This window comes from Haliotis cracherodii, unplaced genomic scaffold (assembly GCF_022045235.1).
Source record: "Haliotis cracherodii isolate W230 unplaced genomic scaffold, xgHalCrac1.p SCAF_7, whole genome shotgun sequence".
Taxonomy (NCBI): Eukaryota; Metazoa; Mollusca; class Gastropoda; order Lepetellida; family Haliotidae; genus Haliotis; species Haliotis cracherodii.
This window is the reverse complement of record NW_027266330.1, coordinates 13,445,882-13,468,485: the sequence shown is the minus strand read 5'-3', so window position 1 is coordinate 13,468,485 and position 22,604 is coordinate 13,445,882. Positions and strand designations below refer to the sequence as shown.

At 42.2% G+C, this 22,604-nt stretch overlaps 1 protein-coding gene across 2 annotated transcripts in view; it reads left to right on the top strand.

The window, feature by feature from the left end:
* The window catches only part of LOC139448412 (uncharacterized), a 43,783-nt gene extending 30,282 nt beyond the window's left edge, over positions 1-13,501 (top strand). For both annotated transcript variants that reach the window (XM_071229965.1, XM_071229966.1), the window contains exons 3-5: positions 8,586-8,724; positions 10,327-10,439; positions 11,924-13,501. In XM_071229965.1, coding sequence (XP_071086066.1) covers positions 8,586-8,724; positions 10,327-10,439; positions 11,924-13,279 — 1,608 coding nt within the window. In that variant the 3' untranslated portion in view covers positions 13,280-13,501. The remainder of the gene's footprint in view (positions 1-8,585; positions 8,725-10,326; positions 10,440-11,923) is intronic.
* Positions 13,502-22,604: the final 9,103 nt, after the last annotated feature.

Genomic DNA, 22,604 nt, shown 5'->3' with positions numbered 1-22,604 from the left:
GTCATCGTATCCCAACTGCGTAGATCGATGCTCTTGATGTCAATCACTGGACTGTGTGATCCAGACTGATTATTTACAGACTGCCATTAAGTGCGGCGTTAAACAACAGTTAAACAAATAACCACATTCTCAACGAATCCGTTACCTTCAGGGGGTGGTCGGGTAGCCTCGTGGTTGAAGCGTTCGCCCGTAACGCCGAAGACCTTGGTTCGATTCCCGACATGGGTACAATGTGTGAAGCTCATTTCTGGTGTCCCCCGCCGTGATATTGCTAGAATATTGTTATAAGCGGCGTAAAACCATACTCACTCACTCACTAAAAGCGGCGTAAAACCATACTCACTCACTCACTCACTAAAAGCGGCGTAAAACCATACACACTCACTCACTTTACCATCAGTAGGAGTGGGCCAACATTGGGGGCAACAGAAGGTACGCCTTTGGAAAATAACCTACATGCGAGCCAACCAATCATTGTGCTTTCATTGTGCGTTGCATCGGTATTCAATATCTATGTTCAAAACACCATGGCATTGTCAAGATTGGTGGTCCAGTTTTCGACCACCGAAAATGCACGCAGCACAGACAGATTAGAAGAAATCGTATATGTAGGTTGGGAAGTATTTCAAATACATACAGATCATTGATAAAACTACGACTTCAAAGTGTTTAAATCTGATAGAAAATTTAAATGCAGGAATCTCGAAGAAAGGACGACGTCAGACGCGGCACTGCACGCCATTACGAGGTTCAGTTGAAGTGTGTTTACATGCATGCAGCGGTTTCATGTTTCGTGTTCCAGTTCGCGTTGCACTTTTTAGGTTCGAGTAATAATTTTTTTAAATAACCACCTAGATTTCACACAAATGTCATGTCAGAGAGAAACGTGAATAGATTTAAGATGTTTATGGTCCAGCTGGTATACCGTACACTATTAATATTGACATATACGAGCTCGTACATAATCTAATTGAAAGCCTTTTTATGCCTCTTTTTGTAGTATTTTTCTCAAAACGTTTGGTCGGTGGTCGATATAAAAATAGACCCTTTAATCATTAGTTTGTGGTTTTATGATGAGAACAGATAAAATTTCCAATTCTCTACTTTTATGTGAAATGGGGCAGGAATATTAACACCTTTATAGCTCTACACAGTAACAAGCCACACACTGCTTGAACCAGGGAGTTTTGGATGTTTCATCAATCAATTGTGGGTGATAGAACAAGTATTATATCAGGCAGGGAAACAATTTATGAGTTAACATTCAAATGAAACTTTCAGGTTCAGCGATAATAAAAATGTAATTCATTCTTTTCCACATTTTGTTTCTGATTATTAGCACCGTAAGCCCAATAATATAAAAAATATAACGCCTAACTGTTTATTCTTTATTACAGTTTGAGTGAGTATGGTTTTACGCCGCTTTTAGCAATATTCCAGCAATATCACGGCGGGTGACACCAGAAATGGGCTTCACACATTGTACCCATGTCGGGAATCGAACCAGGGTCTTTGGCGTGACGAGCGAACGCTTTAACCACTACCCGACCGCCCCTACAGTTTAAGACCTGGACAGCAGACTTGGTGCTCATGCTATCAACCACTGTTTTGAATGAATTCAGGTTCGATTATGTACAGGCCGCCGTGATATGGCTGACATTACAGACTGCGACGTAAAATATCATTCACTTAGTTCACTTTTTAGTACACGAAGACAAATGATATTTGAAAATACTTGACAATGTGGATAGGTGAGCGAATGGGTGGTTTCACCTTGCCTTTTCCAATATAATAATAATAGACGACACCAAGAACCGTTTCAATGAAGGGAATAGAACGCTTTGTGGCGCGACAAGCGAAAACCTTAACCACAAGGCTACCCCGTCGCCCCTTAACAAGAATGAAAAAGGTTGATTATTTGATATGGATAATCGGTCACGTGGATTATAATAATTAACTGTAATCCAGAAGAAACGCGTAATATTGTCAAATAACAAAATAGTTTATGGATATTTGAGTCCAACAAATGAACTAATTATGATATTATTCCCATGGTCTTGAAACCGAGACGGCCAATTCGTCAATGTGTACCGTGTTATTATTTTGCAGAATATTTCGTTAAAACCAGTGGGTCCCTCACGTCCAACACACACACACACACACACACACGTTATCAATATTTGGTTGCTGATTACGTCAGCTTAAAGCTTATCCCCGTTATTACACAGCAGTGTTCGTTTCAAAACACACTACAAACATATTTATGTCATGTCGAGAGAACCTGCGCGTATGGGCGTGTTTGTTTCAGAACGTTCCGTGGTGATATCAATCGGGGATTTGCAAATCGGATTATGTTTGGCATTTAGTCTGCAAATGTGTTTTGCATGTGTCATAAATTCAACCTATTTCACAGCCAAACTCTAATTACCATTAAGCAATGTAATTACACATGTAATCGATTTTCTGTAGAGTGAAGGCCCGATTGTATCAAAGTAAAGATTTTTGGGGAAACGGATAAAATCGTTCGGCACGGATTTATATAAAATGATATTTAAAGTCCGTGGTTGATAGTAAACATTTCCCAATTTTGTTTTTTCCTGATGTTTGTGTGTTGTCAACAATATTCCAGCTGTAAGTGATGGAATATGGACCAAACAATCCAGTGATTGATATTGTGACCAACTATCCACGCCTTCGGGATACGATAACACACAATCCACCAAGTGAGCCAGCCTGATCATCCGATCCCGTTAGTCGCCTCTTAGGTTGCTTTGGGCCTGTTCAAACTAGGAATTACTCATTTAGTAGTTGGTTTGTTGTTTAACGCCACACTCAGCAATATTCAAGCTACATGACGGCGGTCTGTAAATAATCGAGTGGGCTAAACAATCCGGTGATTGATATCATGAGCATCGATCCACGCAATTGGGATCGATGACATGTTTCAACCAAGTCAGCGAGCCTGACCACCCGATCCCGTCAGTCGCCTCTTAGGACAAGCATGGTCGTCTTTTACGGCAAGCATGGGTTGCTGAAGACCTGTTCTACCCCGGATCTTCAGGAGTCCATTCAGTTGTTAATCGTGTTGTTTTGTTGACTCATTATCTGACTGCATGTGCGTCCTATATGCGTTTAAGATCAAGTTGCCACGTGTCCTTAGTGGGTTGCATCAAGTGGTTCACAGATCGCGAATACAAAACTTCAAAAATGTTCACTAATTTAATTAATGGTAAGAACTGCCCTTATCAACAACCATGTGGTTCAACACACCTGTCAAACACCTGTCACCTCGGAACCACAGAATCTTTCCATCGCGTGACACCTTTTAATCCCAGTGAGAAAGTATCAATTTGGAACCCATGTGAAAATAGTTTTTTTATTGAATTTCAATGTTTTGAATTATCCAAATACGAATTGACACACACAGTTTTGTTAATTGTAAAAATAATGTTGTGTTAATATTGACGTGATGTTAACTGATAATTCATCTTACCCTGATGGTGACATTGGAAACATCTTTGACAGTGTACATAAACATGCAAGAAAAACAAAAAGGTTGGAGAGCAACGTTAATATGAATACGTTCTTGTATTTCTGTTATATACTGTAGGAATGTAAATATGCATCTTTAAAAATTTACAGAAGAACTAGATGCCCATTTATGGGAGCACAATAGGAATAGACTGATCAGTGAGCTCGCCGATACGTCTGTGCCATATGTTCGCCGATCACATCGTCCCAACGCCCCAAGCCAGCGGAGAGCTATGCAGAGATAAATCCAGTCGTTGCTGTCATAAACTGAGATCCGTGCAAAAGATGTGAATCTCATACAGATCTCGCCGAGTCATGGGTCGGGGAAGGAAAACTTGTGGCAGTGAAACAAGCAATAAGGAAGTATTTCGAGAAAAAATGGCTTCGTAATTTATTGATCACAGAAAATAATGTGGCACTGCAAATGACGACCATATCCGCCACTGCTTGTTGTCGTATGAAATACTTGTAAATTACACCTCGATGCAGTTATTCTTGATTTATACAAATGCATTATAATGATAAGGCAAAATTAATGGATATTTCGGACAAAGAAATGCCAGTCAGTGCATGTTTTTTAAACTACTTGCCCAGCAGCAGAGCGGGTGGCTGTTAGAGCGATGCTGCGCCCCAGATCCGTGTATTATGTTGCTGTTATTGTTATGACAATTGAGTTTAACTCTCTACTCACTCATAACGGGATCAGTGAGTGAGAAAGTTGGGTAGTATTACAGTTATATCACGGCGTGTCAGTTTGCCTTGGGAGGAAAGCCCGAAGTGACAGCGATCTCAGATGTTTACCACTTTGGTGAAACCCCAGTATGACAAATCAGACATTTTGAGTACAGATCGGAGGACACTTGAGGTGAACTCTCTAATTAGCCAATCAGCGTGAAGGCTTCTGAATCCTCTGAACGATTGAACGAAGCATGCAGACACGAATAACTAATTTCTTCAATTATAATAGAGGAATTCCGAATGCAAAAGAATAAATCCTGTCTTTTCTGAATGCACTGACATCCCATCAAAAATGGTGTAATATCGAGGGTATAAAAAGCAAATGTGTTCTGTGTGGGTTTATGGAAATTTCTGAATCGAGGTGGTATAGAAATGATGACAAATTGTTTCAGAAAGGTGACGTCTGATGAGCTTAATAATCCACCCATCCTTCAATTTTGACTGGGAGGTCAAAGTTCTCTCAGGGTTTAACAGACGCTGCCTTCTCTGGGGTGTCCTCAGATCTTTCCGATCATCTGAGTGTAAGGTCTGATTTTATAGAGATTTACAAAGATTATGATGGGGACAAATCTGGGATTCGAACCCCGGACGAGTGAGTTCTGAAACAGGGAGACCGGGATCGCTTGGTACGTGGTCCCAATAGGATAAGGAAATCTCATGGGTTGGATTTTATCTTTGTAATCTTTTTCTTGACCGGGGAAATGTCAAAGTGGTGTTAACAGATGGTGTCTTCAAAACATCTTCACAAATTCAAGTCGTCAATGAAAACCCCTTTAATACCACCTTCAGGTGTGTTGGAAGTGCTACAAGCTCATGCTGTCTTACTATTGTTGAATTCACACCAGCATATTTATCTTCTCCGTAATTGACTAAAGTCTTCCGTTGACAACGTGGTCCGATCGATTGGATCGACCGGTTGTGTTGGGATATTGATATTAAGTCAAGTAAATCACGCTAGCGTGAGTTGTTGGCAATCAGGACATAATCTCCCTACAGCGCCGTGTTTCCGCTGCCCCTTGATCTCACTCGTCGGCGTACAGTGTACTTGGAAGCTCCCGACAACGTCTGTTCATAATAGGAGTGGTGGGGTTAAAAGGTTCTTTATTTGTCTCCATACTTTGACCGGTGTTTACTGATTTATATGATGGGTCTACAAGTATATTGTTCTAACTTCAACAGTGACGGTGCTGTACACCTGATATGATACCCTTTTTCAGGAGAACAAGACCACGTGGCATAACTAAAATACTGTTAAAACACCCTCGATTATCCATTGTGGTATATCACCATTCTGTTATAATAAATACCACGACACATTCGCAACCAAAGATTCGTTTCGGAAGTGACGTCACCATCTCTCTTATCACCTTGCACAACATTTCTCTCGCTCATAAGCGTAATGTGATTGGACGGCTGTTCGTAGCGTCATGTAATGTATATCAGGCTCCGAACGAACTAGTGTAGCGAATGGATCTAGGGCATGTATCCAAATAGAATGGGTGTATTCACTGGATTGTCAATGATGCATGGGTGTCCGTTTCCAGTCTTGCTCTTGGGCTTGTAATTTGTGTAAGTTTCAGCAAAAGCTTTCAGGCAGTTTATATCAAGACTAGCCATCATCCGCCATCATCATAGTGCACGGGTGGCCCAGTCGTCTAAGGCGCCGCGATTCGATGTGCAGAGTTGCGTCTCTTTGGCAAACCAGAAACCTATGATTGTGGTTTCGAATCCCGGTTCGCCCCGATTATGTTTCTAGGTTTGTCAGCACCATACCCGTGCTCGTGGGTTTCACCGAAGTGGTAAACGTCTGAGACCTGCATCACTTCGGGCTTTCCTCCCACATTAAGCTGACACGCCGCGATATAACGTGAATACTGTTAAAAGCGGCGTTAACCCAACTCACTCACTCATTCATCAAAGTGTAACTATTATCAAACATAAAATTCACTGCTCAATAGTGAATCATATAACAACAAACATACCTCAATATCATAAGCGGCATTCATTAAAAAATGGTCTAATACTTTTAGACTATATGTTGAGATTGGAAGACACACAAACATTACTTATGAAGAGAGATACTGTGAAGTTTGTCTGAAGACTAATAAGAAGTTAGTGGGAGTTGAATACCATATGATGATGATATGTGGACAGTTCGCTCATCTTAGAAAGCAAAATACACTATATTAAACAGACTATTTAACAACTGAACAACTGATAGACGTTCTATATATAATAGGAACGGTCGGGTAGCCTAGTGGTTAAAGCGTTCGCTCGTCACGGGTTCGGTACTAGCATGGGTACAATGTGTGAAGCCAATATCTGGTGTCCCCGGAATATTGATAAAAGCGCCGTAAAACGATACTCACTGACTCTATCTATTATACTGGACTAGTTTTAGCTGAAGAGAAATAATGTTATGAGGAATGAGAAAACACTGATGTAATATAAATACCCTTGTATGCAGGATAATACCTTATACATATTATTGTATTGTGTTGTATTGTGGGCCGATGGCCTTTGTTACTGAATAAATGTGTCTGGCTGGCTGGCTGGCTGGCTGGTTGTCTAATTATTGTCATTTGTAAAACTTAGACATTGTCATGTTGTGTATGCAAGATAACCCCTGATTGCCAAATAGATATTCATCAAGAAATGTGAGTTAGCAGGGAAACAAAGGGGCTTTGAATGACTCATTTGAAACCTGCTCAGACAGAACCTAGTCCACAAATAGAGAACGCGTCCCAAAAGAAACCATAGCATGATAGCCCGGAAAACTGAACACGTGGGTAGTGAGCTATAGAGCTGGTACCTAGCAACCCTCTGCTGGTGGTCGTCCGAGGCGACTTAATGGATCGGGTGGTTAGACTCAGTGACTTGCGTGTCCTAGTACCCCAACGGCGTGGAGGGTTGCTCATAATATCAATCACTTGAATTGTCTGGACCATACTCGATTATAAGCTAATGTTTGTGATGTGACGTGCGTGTCCTAGTACCCCAACGGCGTGGAGCGTTGCTCATGATATCAATCACTGAATTGTCTGGACCATACTCGATTATAAGGGTAACGCTATTTTTGAGGGCATTATCATTTGCAGAAGCCCGAGGTCTTCCATTAACTGCCCGACAAAGGAGGGCAGTTGAAAAGACCGAGGGCTTCTGCAAATGATAATGCCCTCAAAAATAGCATAACCGTTATTATAGCTAAAATGGATGGAAATTGTTAACAAATAAAAAGAAACAACAATGTCGATTTTGAAACATTTACTGCAATCAACGCAGTCACCCACTTTTACAAATATGGAAACGTCATAGAACAAACCACTATTGAACGTTACGTCACTTATCCCTATCCTATGACGTCACCTAACAACGGGCCTGATAATGGCCCGTCGTCAAGTAATATGAGGGCATTATCAAGTTACAGAGGCCAGCTCATTTCTGATAACATGCGGACGTTTTTATGATAATTCTATCCATTTTAGCTATAATATAAGCTAATGCTTATGATGGACTGAAATACTGTTTAGTAGTATGCCTTATAGCTCCTTTGTCGGGCAGTTAATGGAAGGCCTCGGGCTTCTGCAGATGATAATGCCCTGAAAAATAGCGTTACCCTTATATTATTGATAAATATATTTATTTATTTAAATATTCCCTTTGTAAGAACAAAACATGTTTGTTTGGCTTTACTTTTAATAATTTCGTATTATTAGATGAACAATAATTATTTTATAACTACCTCTGATTGTCGAATTCTAATTCTCTAATAAGGTGACACGTGAAGATCCGGTTCAAATGTGGCCATCAGCAACCCACGCTTGCCGTAAAAGGCGACTATGCTTGTCTAAGGCGACCAACGGGATCGGGTGGTCAGGCACGCTGACTTGGTTGATGCATGTTATCGGATTCCAATTGCGTGGATCGATGCTCATGATGTCGATCACGGGATTGTCTGGTCCAGACACGATTATTTACAGACCACCGTCATATAGCTGGAATATTGGTGAGTGCAGTGTAAAACAACAAACAAACACTTATAAGGTGTGTTATGTATTCTAATTTATGCTTCAAATAAATGTTACTTTAAAGTGTACGTGACAACACCGCGTACAAGGCGTCACGCTCCTGGTTCCAGGGCCGAGTTGGGCTTAGGCTGTCACGACATGTCACCCAAGGATCAGTACACTCCTCACTCGTATTGTCCTTGCTTTAAATGAGCATAAAGTGGATACACTCGTCAAGGTTAAACCAGTGCGTGTTAATGCATGTAGTGCTGTCACACAGTTATGACATGGTCTTATTTCACTTGGCAGGCAGCGCCTGAACGCCAGGATAAGGTGCGACTCCTACTGGACATACTGCCGCTGCGAGGAGCTCAAGCCTACGAGAAATTCTGCGATATCCTTCACCTGACGGGACACCTGTTTCTTTCTGATTTCCTCAGAGAGGAAGGTGGGTATATATGATGAATACGGGTGGACAAATGTGGGTGAACTTGATCAATAGGGTGGATATATGTGGGTATACATGATGAATAGGGTGGATATAGGTGGGTATACATGATGAATAGGGTGGATATAGGTGGGTACACTTGATGAATAGGGTGAATATAGGTGGGTACACTTGATGAATAGGGTGGATATAGGTGGGTAAACGTGACGAATAGGGTGGATATAGGTGGGTAAACGTGACGAATAGGGTGGATATAGGTGGGTAAACGTGATGAATAGGGTGGATACAGGTGGGTACACTTGATGAATAGGGTGGATATAGGTGGGTACACTTGATGAATAGGGTGAATATAGGTGGGTACACTTGATGAATAGGGTGGATATAGGTGGGTAAACGTGACGAATAGGGTGGATATAGGTGGGTAAACGTGACGAATAGGGTGGATATAGGTGGGTAAACGTGATGAATGGGGTGGATACAGGTGGGTACACTTGATGAATAGGGTGGATATAGGTGGGTACACTTGATGAATAGGGTGGATATAGGTGGGTAAACGTGACGAATAGGGTGGATATAGGTGGGTAAACGTGACGAATAGGGTGGATATAGGTGGGTAAACGTGATGAATAGGGTGGACATAGGTGGGTATACCTGACGAAAAGGGTGGATATAGGTGGGTAAACGTGATGAATAGGGTGGACATAGGTGGGTATACCTGACGAAAAGGGTGGATATAGGTGGGTAAACGTGATGAATAGGGTGAGTAAACGTGATGAATAGGGTGGACATAGGTGGGTAAACGTGATGAATAGGGTGGGTAAACGTGAAGAATAGGGTGGATATAGGTGGGTAAACGTGATAAATAGGGTGGATATAGGTGGGTAAACGTGATGAATAGGGTGGATATGGGTGGGTAAAAGTGACGAATAGGGTGGATATAGGTGGGTAAACGTGATAAATAGGGTGGATATAGGTGGGTACACTTGATGAATAGGGTGGATATAGGTGGGTAAACGTGATAAATAGGGTGGATAAAGGTGGGTAAACGTGATGAATAGGGTGGATATAGGTGGGTAAACGTGACGAATAGGGTGGATACAGGTGGGTACACTTGATGAATAGGGAGGGCATACCTGATTGATAGGGTGGATATAGGTGGGTATACCTGATTAATAGGGTGGATATAGGTGGGTATACCTGATTAATAGGGTGGATATAGGTGGGTAAACTTGATGAATAGAGTGGATGTAGGTGTTGATGAAGGCTGGGTATACTTGATGAATACGGTGTCTTGTGGCCAGACTTACCCCTGAAAGAAAGCGGTCTGTAAATAGTCGAGTCTGGACCAGACAATCCAGTGATTGACATCATGATCAACAATCCACGCAGTTTGGAAACGAGGACATGCATCAACCAAGTCTGCGAGCCTGACCACCCGATCCCGTTTGTCGTCTCTTACGACAAGCATGGGTTGCTGAAGACTTCACAGGACTATAATGACGGAAGACACGTTAAAGTATATCATATTGTTGTGTAGGCATACGTACAGGACAAAGTTCACATACATGAAATACACATGGATTTACCTATCTCTTCTTCCAGAGTCTCGGAAGGAAGGCCTTGACACCAGTGACCTCAGCAAACGACTTCCGGTCGTGTCTCGTGGTCTCAAGGACATTGAGAAGAAGCAACTCGAAGCCTACATTCTAGAAAAGGTACCCTGTCTGTTTAAAAAGTATATCTTTCACTTCGAAGAAGTATATAAACTTAGAATATCCTAATTTTCATCACCATAAGCAAATTCGCCTCAAAGAGAATAAATTCGATTAAGCGATCAGTCAAGTACTCATTTGAAAATCCAGTGCTTGGAGGCAGACCAAACGACCAATCAATATGCTTAAAAAGTACAATTATGTTTGATCTCATTGAAATCAGATCTTAGTTCTCGATACAGTTAAACAAAGATCTGAGCATATGGTAGAGCGGTTCAACTGCGACCATACGTCAGGCGTACGGTGGCCTTCCGTTTGCCTTGCGGCTGCCCTAGGGTCTTATGAATTACAATTTACCTTTGCGGACCTCCAAAAATTGCGGCGGCCGCAGGAATTCCACGGGTGCCTGAGTCAGCCTGAAGTACGGTGACCTTGCGGTATCTGGCACACCCTGCGGGCAACGCAAGGTCCACGTGGCAGTTTGCGCCGTGCGTGGTGCGGGTATATATACCAATTTTATTCATATGTGTATTGTCTCTCATATCTGTCAACGGCTGAGGCTGGGCTACCTTGCGTTTGCCTTGGTATATGTCAAAACTCTAAGGCGACCGTGCGTTCACTTCAAAGGCAGTACGGCAGCCGCAGGTTTTCTGTCTCCACAAATTCAAAATACGCCGTGCTGCTACCCTAACATGTGTGACTGCTACGGTATGTGACTGTGGGAATGCTGCGGCGGCCCTATTATTGCTATTGGCCGTAAATGTTTTAGATCCCACCTTTATATCAAACCTTTATATCTTCACAGATGTTTAGAGAAGAAATTACAATTTTATCAACAAGTAAAGATTTTTTATTATCTTTGATATATCTTTTTAGAAACGATACCCGCACTATGGTGTAGAGTTAACATTTTGGGGAGTAATGTACAATGTAGCGTAGCGCAACTGAGACCGGGAACCAGGTTTGTGTGGAGGAAATTAATAGACCAATCAGCGTTCGCGTCTCACGGCGGAGAAGGGAGTTTTCCAGTCGTGTATATTGCACGGCATTGGTCCACTATTTGCACGATATCGTGTATATAGACGGTCTGGGCAAAACGTAACTGAGGCATTAGGCTCGTGAAAGCTGCATTCTGATTGGTCAATGTCGATTACTTATCTGTCATTTCATTAGCGGTCAAAGTTCCTGAAAGGTCGTTCTTACGTGAGGTGAGCTGAGGTGAAATTGAGTTTAACGTCGCGTCCAAGGTTTCTTACTCGAGCTGCAAAAGGGTGTCCTCGGATTGGGTGTAGCAGTAGCATGCACTAAGATCTGATTGTAATGAGATTGAAGTGTATTTTACAACATAATTAGTCAGCAGAACCAGCATGTATGCCAACAAATTGTTGTTGTAAAACCTGAGGCAAAATTAGATTTTCAAGCATTTATCTGAAACAAATGACTTTTCTACCTATAAAACACTTACATCGGTTTTCAACTCGTTTCAGATTCAAAGTGAGACCATGAAATATGTATGGAAAAGGGACACGAAAGAAAAAGAAAAATGGTTAGAAACCAAACAACTTCAGCTTAATGAAGCTCAAGAGTTCGAGCAGGCTCGCAAGTCGGCCTTCGATAAGATCAAACACCTCGAGCAATGCGTGCAGGAGGCCCAGGATGCGCACGTGAAGGCCAGGACAGAGAAGCGCGTGCTCGAGCGCCAGCTGCACGAGATGCAGGAAAAGCACCGGGACAGCATGAACATACAGATTAAATATAACACCGCGAATGACTCTGCGATCCAGAGATCGGGGGAGCAGGTTGGACAACTGAAGGCGACGATGAAGACAATTCACAATACGATCAACGATCTCGTGACTTTGAAACCTCGTGAGAGTGAACGAGATTTGATGGCATTAAGTGAAAATGAGTTTGCATTTTTGGTTCAAGACTTTGAAGTGTTTGTGTCGAAATATAAAGAGTTATTAGAGGTGCAGCAGGCATATGAAACGTTGTTAGAAGAGAGAAATCTGATGCTTCTCCATCTTGGATATGCACCGGAAGATCAAGGTGCGCCATCTTTGTTATTGGCTTTCAAAGACTTTGCAGTAACGAATGATGAAAATATACACAAGTTGAGACGGGAGATTTCTAGATATGGAGATTTGTTGCAGCGAGAAACCGCTAAAGTCGAAGACTTAACGAAAGAAAAAGATAGCAGATCTCAAGAAGATATTGAACAGGAGTTGAAGAAATCCAAAATGGCATCGGGAGCAGCTGTTTGGCAGGCGGCCATTATGACGGTGATGAGGAAACAGCTAAATGACCTGAAAATTGATGTGAGGAAGAAGGGGACTCAACTCACTATGCAGGAAGAGGAGATGACAAAGATGAAAGCCAAACTTACAGCTCAAGAGAAACTGATTGAACGGTGTAAGGAACGCGCGACTGACACCGAGGATATGAGCGAGACGAGACAGACTCTTAACAGCCATCTTTCGGCAAGCCTTGAGAGTCTGGAAGGGAGAAAGTCAAAGATGCTGCCGCCGATTCGATTGTCTCAGTATCAGCCTCCAAGCCACTCGCCTGTCCCCAAACATGGTGGCTCGGTAAGGAAACACCCCTCCTCCGTGTCTCGGACTTTCCACCGTGAGCCGATCAGTCTCTCTGACGGGTTGATAGCTGGGCCTGTTCGTTTGGAGAACCGGTCGAAAAACCAGATGGGGAATGTGGTAGGTGACCTCAAGTCTCTCCACAACCGGCACCGCACCTCAGCCTTCAACGGCAGGAACAGCATGACCATCGTGGGCAAGGAGGTTGTCTCCCCTACACCCAGACGACATCAGGCCAAAGTTAGGACTTAGTGTAATCTGAGTATGCCGATACTAGTGTTTCATATCTTACTACTTATATACAAAAATACTAAAATGGGGACTTGACATACCCATTGCGCTGTCCTTTGGTGCCAAGCTTTTTGAAAATCCAAAAAAGTCCCGTTATAGTATGGACTTGGGTTTATGTTTTTGGCGCATATGCCCGAAAATTAGCCTTGATACCAGCTTCATTCAATATTTGTTGAAATCCGTCATCGCAGTTTGAGTTAATACCTGGGTACTTAAGGTGTCATGTGCGTGTTGACAGACTATCCAGGTTACATCAGGGTGTTGACAGACTATCCAGGTTACATCAGGGTGTTGACTAACTATCCAGGTTACATCTTGGTGTTGACTAACTATCCGGGCTACATCTGGGTGTTGACTAACTATCCGGGCTACATCTGGGTGTTGACAGACTATCCGGGTTACATCTGGGTGTTGACAGACTATCCAGGTTACATCAGGGTGTTGACTAACTATCCAGGCTACATCTGGGTGTTGACTAACTATCCAGGCTAAATCTGGGTGTTGACTGACTATCCGGGTTACATCTGGGTGTTGACTATCCGGGTTACATCTGGGTGTTGACTGACTATCCGGGTTACATCTGGGTGTTGACAGACTATCCAGGTTACATCTGGCTGTTGACTAACTATCCAGGCTACATCTGGGTGTTGACTGACTATCCAGGTTACATCTGGGTGTTGACTAACTATCCGCGTTGACTAACTATCCTGGTTACATCTGGGTGTTGACTAACTATCCGGGCTACATATGGGTGTTGACTGACTATCCGGGCTACATCTGGGTGTTGACTGACTATCCGGGTTACATCTGGGTGTTGACTAACCATCCGGGTTACATATGGGTGTTGACTAAACATCCAGGTTACATCTGGGTGTTGACTAACTATCCGGGTTACATCTGGGTGTTGACTAACTATCCAGGTTACATCTGGGTGTTGACTGACTATCCAGGTTATATCTGGATGTTGACTAACTATCCGGGCTATATCTGGGTGTTGACTGACTATCCGGGTTACATATTGGTGTTGACTAACTATCCGGTTTACATCTGGGTGTTGACGGACTATCCGGGCTACATGTGGGTGTTGACTAACTATCCGGGCTACATCTGGGTGTTGACTAACTATCCGGGCTACATCTGGGTGTTGACTGACTATCCAGGTTACATGTGGGTGTTGACTAACTATACGGGTTACATGTGGGTGTTGACTAACTATCCAGGTTACATCTTGGTGTTGACTAACTATCCGGGCTACATCTGGGTGTTGACTAACTATCCGGGCTACATCTGGGTGTTGACTGACTATCCAGGTTACATGTGGGTGTTGACTGACTATCCGGGTTACATATGGGTGTTGACTAACTATCCGGGTTACATCTGGGTGTTGACTGACTATCCAGGTTACATATGGGTGTTGACTAACTATCCGGGTTACATCTGGGTGTTGACTGACTATCCAGGTTACATCCGGATGTTGACTGACTATCCAGGTTACATATGGGTGTTGACTAACTATCCGGGTTACATCTGGGTGTTGACTGACTATCCAGGTTACATCCGGATGTTGACTAACTATCCAGGTTACATCTGGGTATTGATTCAATATTATAGTATCATTTCAATACAAGAGTCGCAGGTCTGTTGATCAAATCGGCCAGTTCATGTATCGCCCAACTTTTGAGAACGTGTTTCAATCATGAGTTCCTGTATTTAGACCACGAAGTGTAATAAGGGCTTTGTTTGTATTATTGTGGCGTGACTCATAGCTCACCTGATCTTTCTCCGCGTGCCGTATGACTCTTTGCTCTGTCGCCACAGTCGCGCAGTCCAACCTAATTCAAGTGCGTCATCAGTTTATGTTGCCATTACTTTTGCTGTCGATCTATCAAAGATACACATACACCGACGGGCAAAAGAAAGTATACACCCATGTTTGATGCTTAGCTAACCTGAAACGGTTATTCTATGGTGATGTATAGGACACGGGTATTATAGTTTTGTTTTGGACCTTAAGTTTGCAGTGTTTCTGCGACTGTTTTCAGCCTAGTGATGTTTTTAAAACGCGTGTTATGTTTTGGTGAAATCAGATTTTCATGTGTAAACCTTCTTTTGCCAGGCAGTGTACTAAGTCACGTGAAAACAAAGTAGGGATTAACCTAGCTTCTTTTTAAAGGGAGACTCCGTGGTCTAATTCCCATTAGACCCAAACGTCAACACGTTATCTCGTTTCAAATTGACACATGGTATCTTTGGAACTGGAATAATCGTTCGCTGATCTCAATACATCAGAAGATTTGATTTAGAAGTAAAGTAAAGAGATGTTTTAATGACTTTTTTGGATTGCGCTTTGTCCCGAAGTGCTCTTAAGTGAATTCGTCACCGCTCGCACCTTTCCGTAACCCACCAAACGCCATTCAACTTGTTTTGGAATTATGCGAGTAATCACGAATGTTTCAGTGATGTATGCATGTAGGTCTTTACTGACACTTTCGTTGACTGTTCTTGCGTTCTGGTTGTGTCGATTGATAGCCAGGATCGTAGACAAAACAGTTTCGCACAAGAAGGGCTGTGCAAGTGAGTGATCGGGTCTCGGTTGTCGAACCTGGAAGATCAAAAACTGGCATTTGCTAGTAAACATTCCAGTATATATTTGTTGAATACATTTGTTGTTAGGTCACAATATGTTAATTATTACATGTTAAACCCCGCCCATTTCAGTATCAAACATCCTGCTTTATAATATTGTATTGACGCCAGGCACATGCAGACGTATCACTTAATGAAATTATTCAAATGCGGGCGGGTGTATCAACAAGTAGGGAGCTATAACAAATTTATCGAGATTTGGAATCACGTCAGTCGCCAGTGCATGGACAAAGTCGCCTTGAACCGATTGTTTAAAAATAACATTTCAAAAATGAAATGCATCTCGCATGACATTGTTTATAAATGTGGGTGAATATCTAAGAATGTATTCATTGTGGCCTGACGCTCTGCAGCCAGTGTCCAAGTATCCCCTTTGCGTTTGGCGAGACCTGTGAAGATCCGGGTTAGAATTGTCACAAGGGGCGACTATGCTTGTCGTTAGGTATGACTAAAGGGATTCGGTGGTCAGGCTCGCTAGACTTGGTTGTTGCATGTCATCGTATTCCAAATGCGTAGGTCGATGCTCATGATGACAATCAGTGGGCTGTCTGGTCCAGACTCGATTATTTCATATATCTGGAATATGTCTGAGTTTGGCGTTAATCGTCAAACAAGCAAATCGTTTTCGACACCATTCTTGACAAGACTTGTATCATTCCTGGACAAGCCGAATGCATGTTACGGAAAGAGGCGAGTGTTGAATGAAAGGCGATCAAAACAATATTCCGATCTCGAGTGATTGATTTGGGTCTTAACGCCGCTTTGAAAAAGTTCAATTCTATCATGTGTCTGTCTGTAGTAAAGCAGTTAGTGGACGACTGCCCCAAGAGAGGGAGGGGCGATCGGGTAGCCTAGTGGTTAAAGCGTTCGCTCGTCACGCCGAAGACCCGGGTTCGAATCCTGACATGGGTACAATGTGTGAAGCCCATTTCTGGTGTCCCCCGCCGTGATATTGTTGGAATATTTCTAAAAGCGGCGTAAAACCAAACTCACTCACTCACTCAAGCGAGGCTGTATGGTTGTCCCTCACTTTACATAGGACGGTGTCTTAACACAGCGTCAAACCACTCTCTCACTCACTCACTCACTCACTCTCTCACTGTGTCTGATCAACAGAGCATGAGAGTACCACCTCTTTTCGAGTCTTGGTAAAGATTGATATGAAATTTCGTGACATTCGCTTGGTTGTTTAAATGAACTGCGGAGCAAAAGAAAGTACACACCATGTTTGATGGTGGCTAAACATGGAACAAACAAGAAATGGTTATTCGATGGTGATGTATTTGATGCGGGCATCATAGTTGTGTTTTGGACAATACTTTTGCAGTGTTTCGGCGACTGGACATGAATTCGCTCATTAATGTTATCTTGCCATCAGAAACGACGACATGGTTTTCGAGGCCCTCTAGTCGATAACGTAATCATCTCTGTAAGAAAATGGACTTGGGCGACCCCAGTATATTTTCCCCACGTCCAAACGTCCATTAGCTGTATGGAGAAAGGTGCAGATAAGTGGTTATTTTACGAGTGCTTCTTCAATCTGTTCCCCCCCCCCCCCCACATCTCTTCAGCTGTTTTCAACGTATCCCTTGTACGCGACGCGACTGTTCATCTCTTGTGTATTGCGCCTTAGTATTAATTTTTATATGCCATTTACCAGATATATTTATTTACACTTGAGCGACTGTGATAACCTTGTACATAAAGATAACCAATATGTGAATAAAACATTTTGTCATAATCGATGTTGTCATCTGTCACAACGACAATCTGAAAGCAACACTACGCCGTCACAGTAACGGGAAACAGAGACGAGTTATTCTAGACTATCTTCTTTTTACCTTGTCTTGTACGATTGGAATTTACTTAACACAATATACGCGTAAGCGAAGTATCAATTTAGAATCATGGATGCAGGGATGCCTCCCCACACCGTTACGTTCCCTTCCCCGAAAGCAGAACGTTGAGCAACACGGGCATCATAACGCAACGTTCAATCCGACGGCCATCACTGCTGTGAAGAAGAAACCTAGGTTACATCTGGGTGTTGACTAACTATCCGGGTTACATCTGGGTGTTGACTAACTATCCGGGTTACATCTGGGTGTTGACTATCCGGGTTACATCTGGGTGTTGATTGACTATCCGGGTTACATCTGGGTGTTGACTAACTATCCGGGTTACATCTGGGTGTTGACTGACTATCCGGGTTACATCTGGGTCTTGACTAACTATCCGGGTTACATATGTGTGTTGTTGATCGGCTGAATTCGACAGAGATGCAACAGTTAATGATAATTGAAAGAAATATTGTTACACAATATCAACGGTTTCCATGTTGTTTTCAGAGGTGATAACAATTCTATTATATTTTTTGTACACTGAGAAGATAATGAATGGCATAAGAATATCAGTGTATTGTTTTACCACTTTTCATGACATATGCACTTGCTCCAAAATTCCTGAGTTATTGTAATGTGCTCTAAATCTAAAGTAAGATCATTTTAAAGCATGTAACTCTAACATTGCGGGTCGCTATATAAGTGCAATAATCTTGGACGCGACGTTAAACCCTATTTCACCTCACCTCACCTAACATTGTGATGATAATTCAGCATCTGTGCAACTATGATGTGCCAATAGAAAGACATAAATATTGAATGTCTAGTGATCATGACTTTACTTATAGTTTATGCAATTTGTCGAGAAGACTTACATGATGAATACCATGCACTTTTCATTTGTCCAGCATATACTTACATTAGATCAAGATATTTGTCCTTGATACAGACTATTATGAATATCCTAACATGCATAAGTTCTGTATCTTTACTCACAACAAATGACAGCATTTTATTCCAGCTAGCTCTTTATCTTGTTCAAATTTAGACATTAAGAAATCAATATGAATTGAAGTGCTCTGCCACAATGGTTTTTTTTCTATAACCTCGGGAACTGGACTCATATGTTGGAAGGGCTAACCTCCAGTCCTTTAAACGGAAATTCAGATGTGCAGTTTGTTGTTTAACGCCGCCGCACAATATTTCAGCACTATGACGGCGGTCTTTAAATAATCGAGCCTGGACCAGACAATCCAGTGATTGACATAATGAGCATCGATCCAGGCAAATTGGGATTGATGACATGCATCAACCAAGTCAGCGAGCCTGACTACCCGATCCCGTTAGTCGCCTCTTATGACAAGCATAGTCGCCTTTTACGGCAAGCATGGGTTACTGAAGGTTGCCGGATCTTCACGGGTCAGATGTGCAGTTAGATGACGTAGCGGCACAATTGGAAGTACAGGTTGGACGTCGCGGTCGGATGTTATGCACTCGTAGTCGATTCCTCACAGACCTTGCACTTATCGGACGTGAGCCAGGGATGCTGCGGGCTGTGGCAGTCTGAAACCGATTTCGAAGTGGAACGTGACGGATATTATTATCTTGCCAACGTGACGTTACTCGTGGACGTCCAGATCGTGTTCGGTGCCAGGAGGTGCCAGTCTGCATGTACAGACCCCAGAGTTGCTCTTTGGGGATACGAGAGACACTAAATCGCCAAGCAACAACGCTTTGAGAAATTCCAGTTTCAAGCATTGCAATTGCACGCAACCGCTCATTTCCGGTAAGCGTGGCCTAACATTTATGAGGTTTGACCGTCAACAAATGTGCTTTTCACAGTTAAAACACTTCAACTATTCACGTGCACTGTGAATGTATGACGCACTTCTCACAATTAAATGTTATACATACAATGTTTGTCTGTTTGTTGTTTAACGCCGCACTCAGCAATATTCCAGCTACATGACGGCGGCCTGTAAATAATCGAGTCTGGACCAGACAATCCAGTGATCGACACCAGGAGCATCGATCAACGCAATTGGGATACCATGACATGCATTAACCAAGTCAGCGACCCTGACCACCCGATCCCGTTAATCGCCTCTTACGAAGACAGTCGCCTGTTATAGCAAGCTTGGTTTTGTTGAAGATTAATTCTGTACCCGGATCTTCGCGGGTCTGTGCATGCAATGACCGGGATGCACGTGCAATTTCAGGGTCATCATGGGTAATCAAGACAAAGTGTTTGTGCATGTGATTATCCTGCATGATTCTGAAAAAATAAGGGCAATTTTATCTTAGTGTGATTTGTCATGTTGCACAGGATGTTTTTGTGCTAGTATATTCAGTACAATACTTTCTAAATACACAACCAGGCAGCATAGTTCTGCAGGCAGTAGTGACCAGGCATTCCCTGTTTTCCACAGAGCTTTCATCAAGTATTACCAACTGACAGGGCTAACGCCAACAGCCATCCAAGTGTGGTGTGAGCGGTAGACTTACAGAGAGGAAGATGATTCCACTTAAAAGATCTTAAACTGTCACCACTAACAAAAATGTTGACGAATTACATGATGTAACAATGAATGATCAGCAACTCGTAATGTGCATCCAACCAACCAATACAGTAGGCACATCAGAAACTCTACTGGTTCACCATCCCTCGAGTGAAATAACATCGTTTTGAAGCAGACCCAGCTGATTTTCTTGAGATGTTGTCGGGATCGTGTGGTCAGGATCGCTGACTTGGTTGAAGCATGTCATCAATCCAAATCGATGCTTATGAAATCGATCACTGGATTGTCTGGTCCAGACGCGATTAGTTACAGACTACCGTCATATAGCTGGAATATTGCGGAGTGCGGCGTTAAACAACAAACCAACAACAACAACAACAACCAACTTGAGATGTTGACACTATAGATGAGCCTTGTGTGCATCATTATCAGCAAGAGTCGAGACCAGAGTGAGTTAGTTGGGTTTAAGGCCGCTTGGAACAGCATTCAGGTTGGATCATAGCGTGACAGTTTGATTATGTTGAAAAACAATTGGCAAGCAAATCCATCCACACAGTACTTCAAAGTAAAGCTAAGAACTTCAGTCACCTCTTGTTTCATTGATCAGTAACACTTTCATTTCCTTGTCTTGTGTCTATATTCCCGTGCAATATAGTGATCATGTTATTTTATAGCATATCCAGTTTACTTGTCCAGCAGGAAACATATATACTACTCAATCTTTGTAAGGGGTATTCATGCAAAGTGGGCGTCAGTGTGATCATTGCCTGGCAAAGATGATGCCACTCAAATAGCAACCATTATGGCACATACCGGAGCTCGGAGGATCCAGTCATCTAAAGAGTCGCAATTCGCGGCAAAGAGTTGCGTCCCTTGGGTGTGCCAGAAACCTATGATCGTCGGTTCGAATCCCAGATTCTCCCTGATAGTTTCACGTCTGGCACCTTCACACCCTCCCCTGCCAAAGTGACTTTCCTCCCCCACCAAGCTTACACACTGTGTGTAACTGAAACACTGCAGCCCTAAACCCCCCCCCCCCCCCCCCCCATTCACTTACTGTAATAACATTAACAATGTCATAGCGTAAAGGAATATCAGTCCCTTACTACACGACAAGTGACAGGGGACAAGCTGGGCTTTGCAAATCAGATTGATTGAAGTATTCGTAAAATCTCCAAGACACCAGTTAGTCCCCAACTTGTCTGCATATGTCAACAAACTGCCTAAACTGATGATTAGAAAAAAAAGACTTTCTTTTGTGTTGGAAAACATCAAGACTGATAATATTTTGTTGTAGCTTTGATATTTAATCCTTTCCCATTCAATGACACAAGTTAATAAATACATTATCTGGATGTACATTGGTAACAGTTCACACAAGAGAAAACACATACTGGTACTATAATCACAATAACATGATGGTCACACAATTACCAACACAGCAATAATTAAATACATCCTCAATAGCCAGACATATGACATGAACATCTTGATGAATAACATGGCAACCATCAATGAATATGTTTATCATATATACAACAAAGCATTCTGTCAACATCAATTTCATTTTAGGACAATACCCTTTGAGTTATATCAGAGACCATATACCGATATGGACTCTGGTTATATTAAAAATAGCGTTCAAAATATCATTAAGAAATTTTACAACTTGTTACTCAGCAGCACTTTCTACTGACAAATGTGAACCTCTCAGTCTCAGATACTGCATGGCTGTTATAATGAACCACAAAGGGCCAAGTTCTCAAGGCTGGGTAATTATTCATTCTAAACACTTTCACTTCGTCACAGCCAGGTTAAGCTTACAAATGAAGTACTACTGTATACACGCTAGCAGAAAATACATTCTGTACCTGTTAACATTTTAGAGGAAATATTAAGTTACAAATATGCAGTGGGAATCCATAATTGACACATGACCTTAATTATGTGGAATACAGTATGCTAGTGTTTATATCATATAGGTTGATTGTACTGAAAGTCTCGTGTTTTAATTATCTGAACTGTTTAACAAGATATTTTTACAAATATTGATCCCATCATTTAATAAATTGAAAAGAAAAAAACTCAGCAAAACCAAACCTAACAAATTAACAATGGCTGACATGTTGGATACTCTAAGGGACATAACTCTTGTCTGTAAAGTATCCATTACAATGGAAGAATATTAACAAAACCTTAACCAACAAGGAATACAAAGCTATAAACAGGAAAACAAAATCTGAAGTTAAATCATACAATAAATCCAACAGGAATTCAACT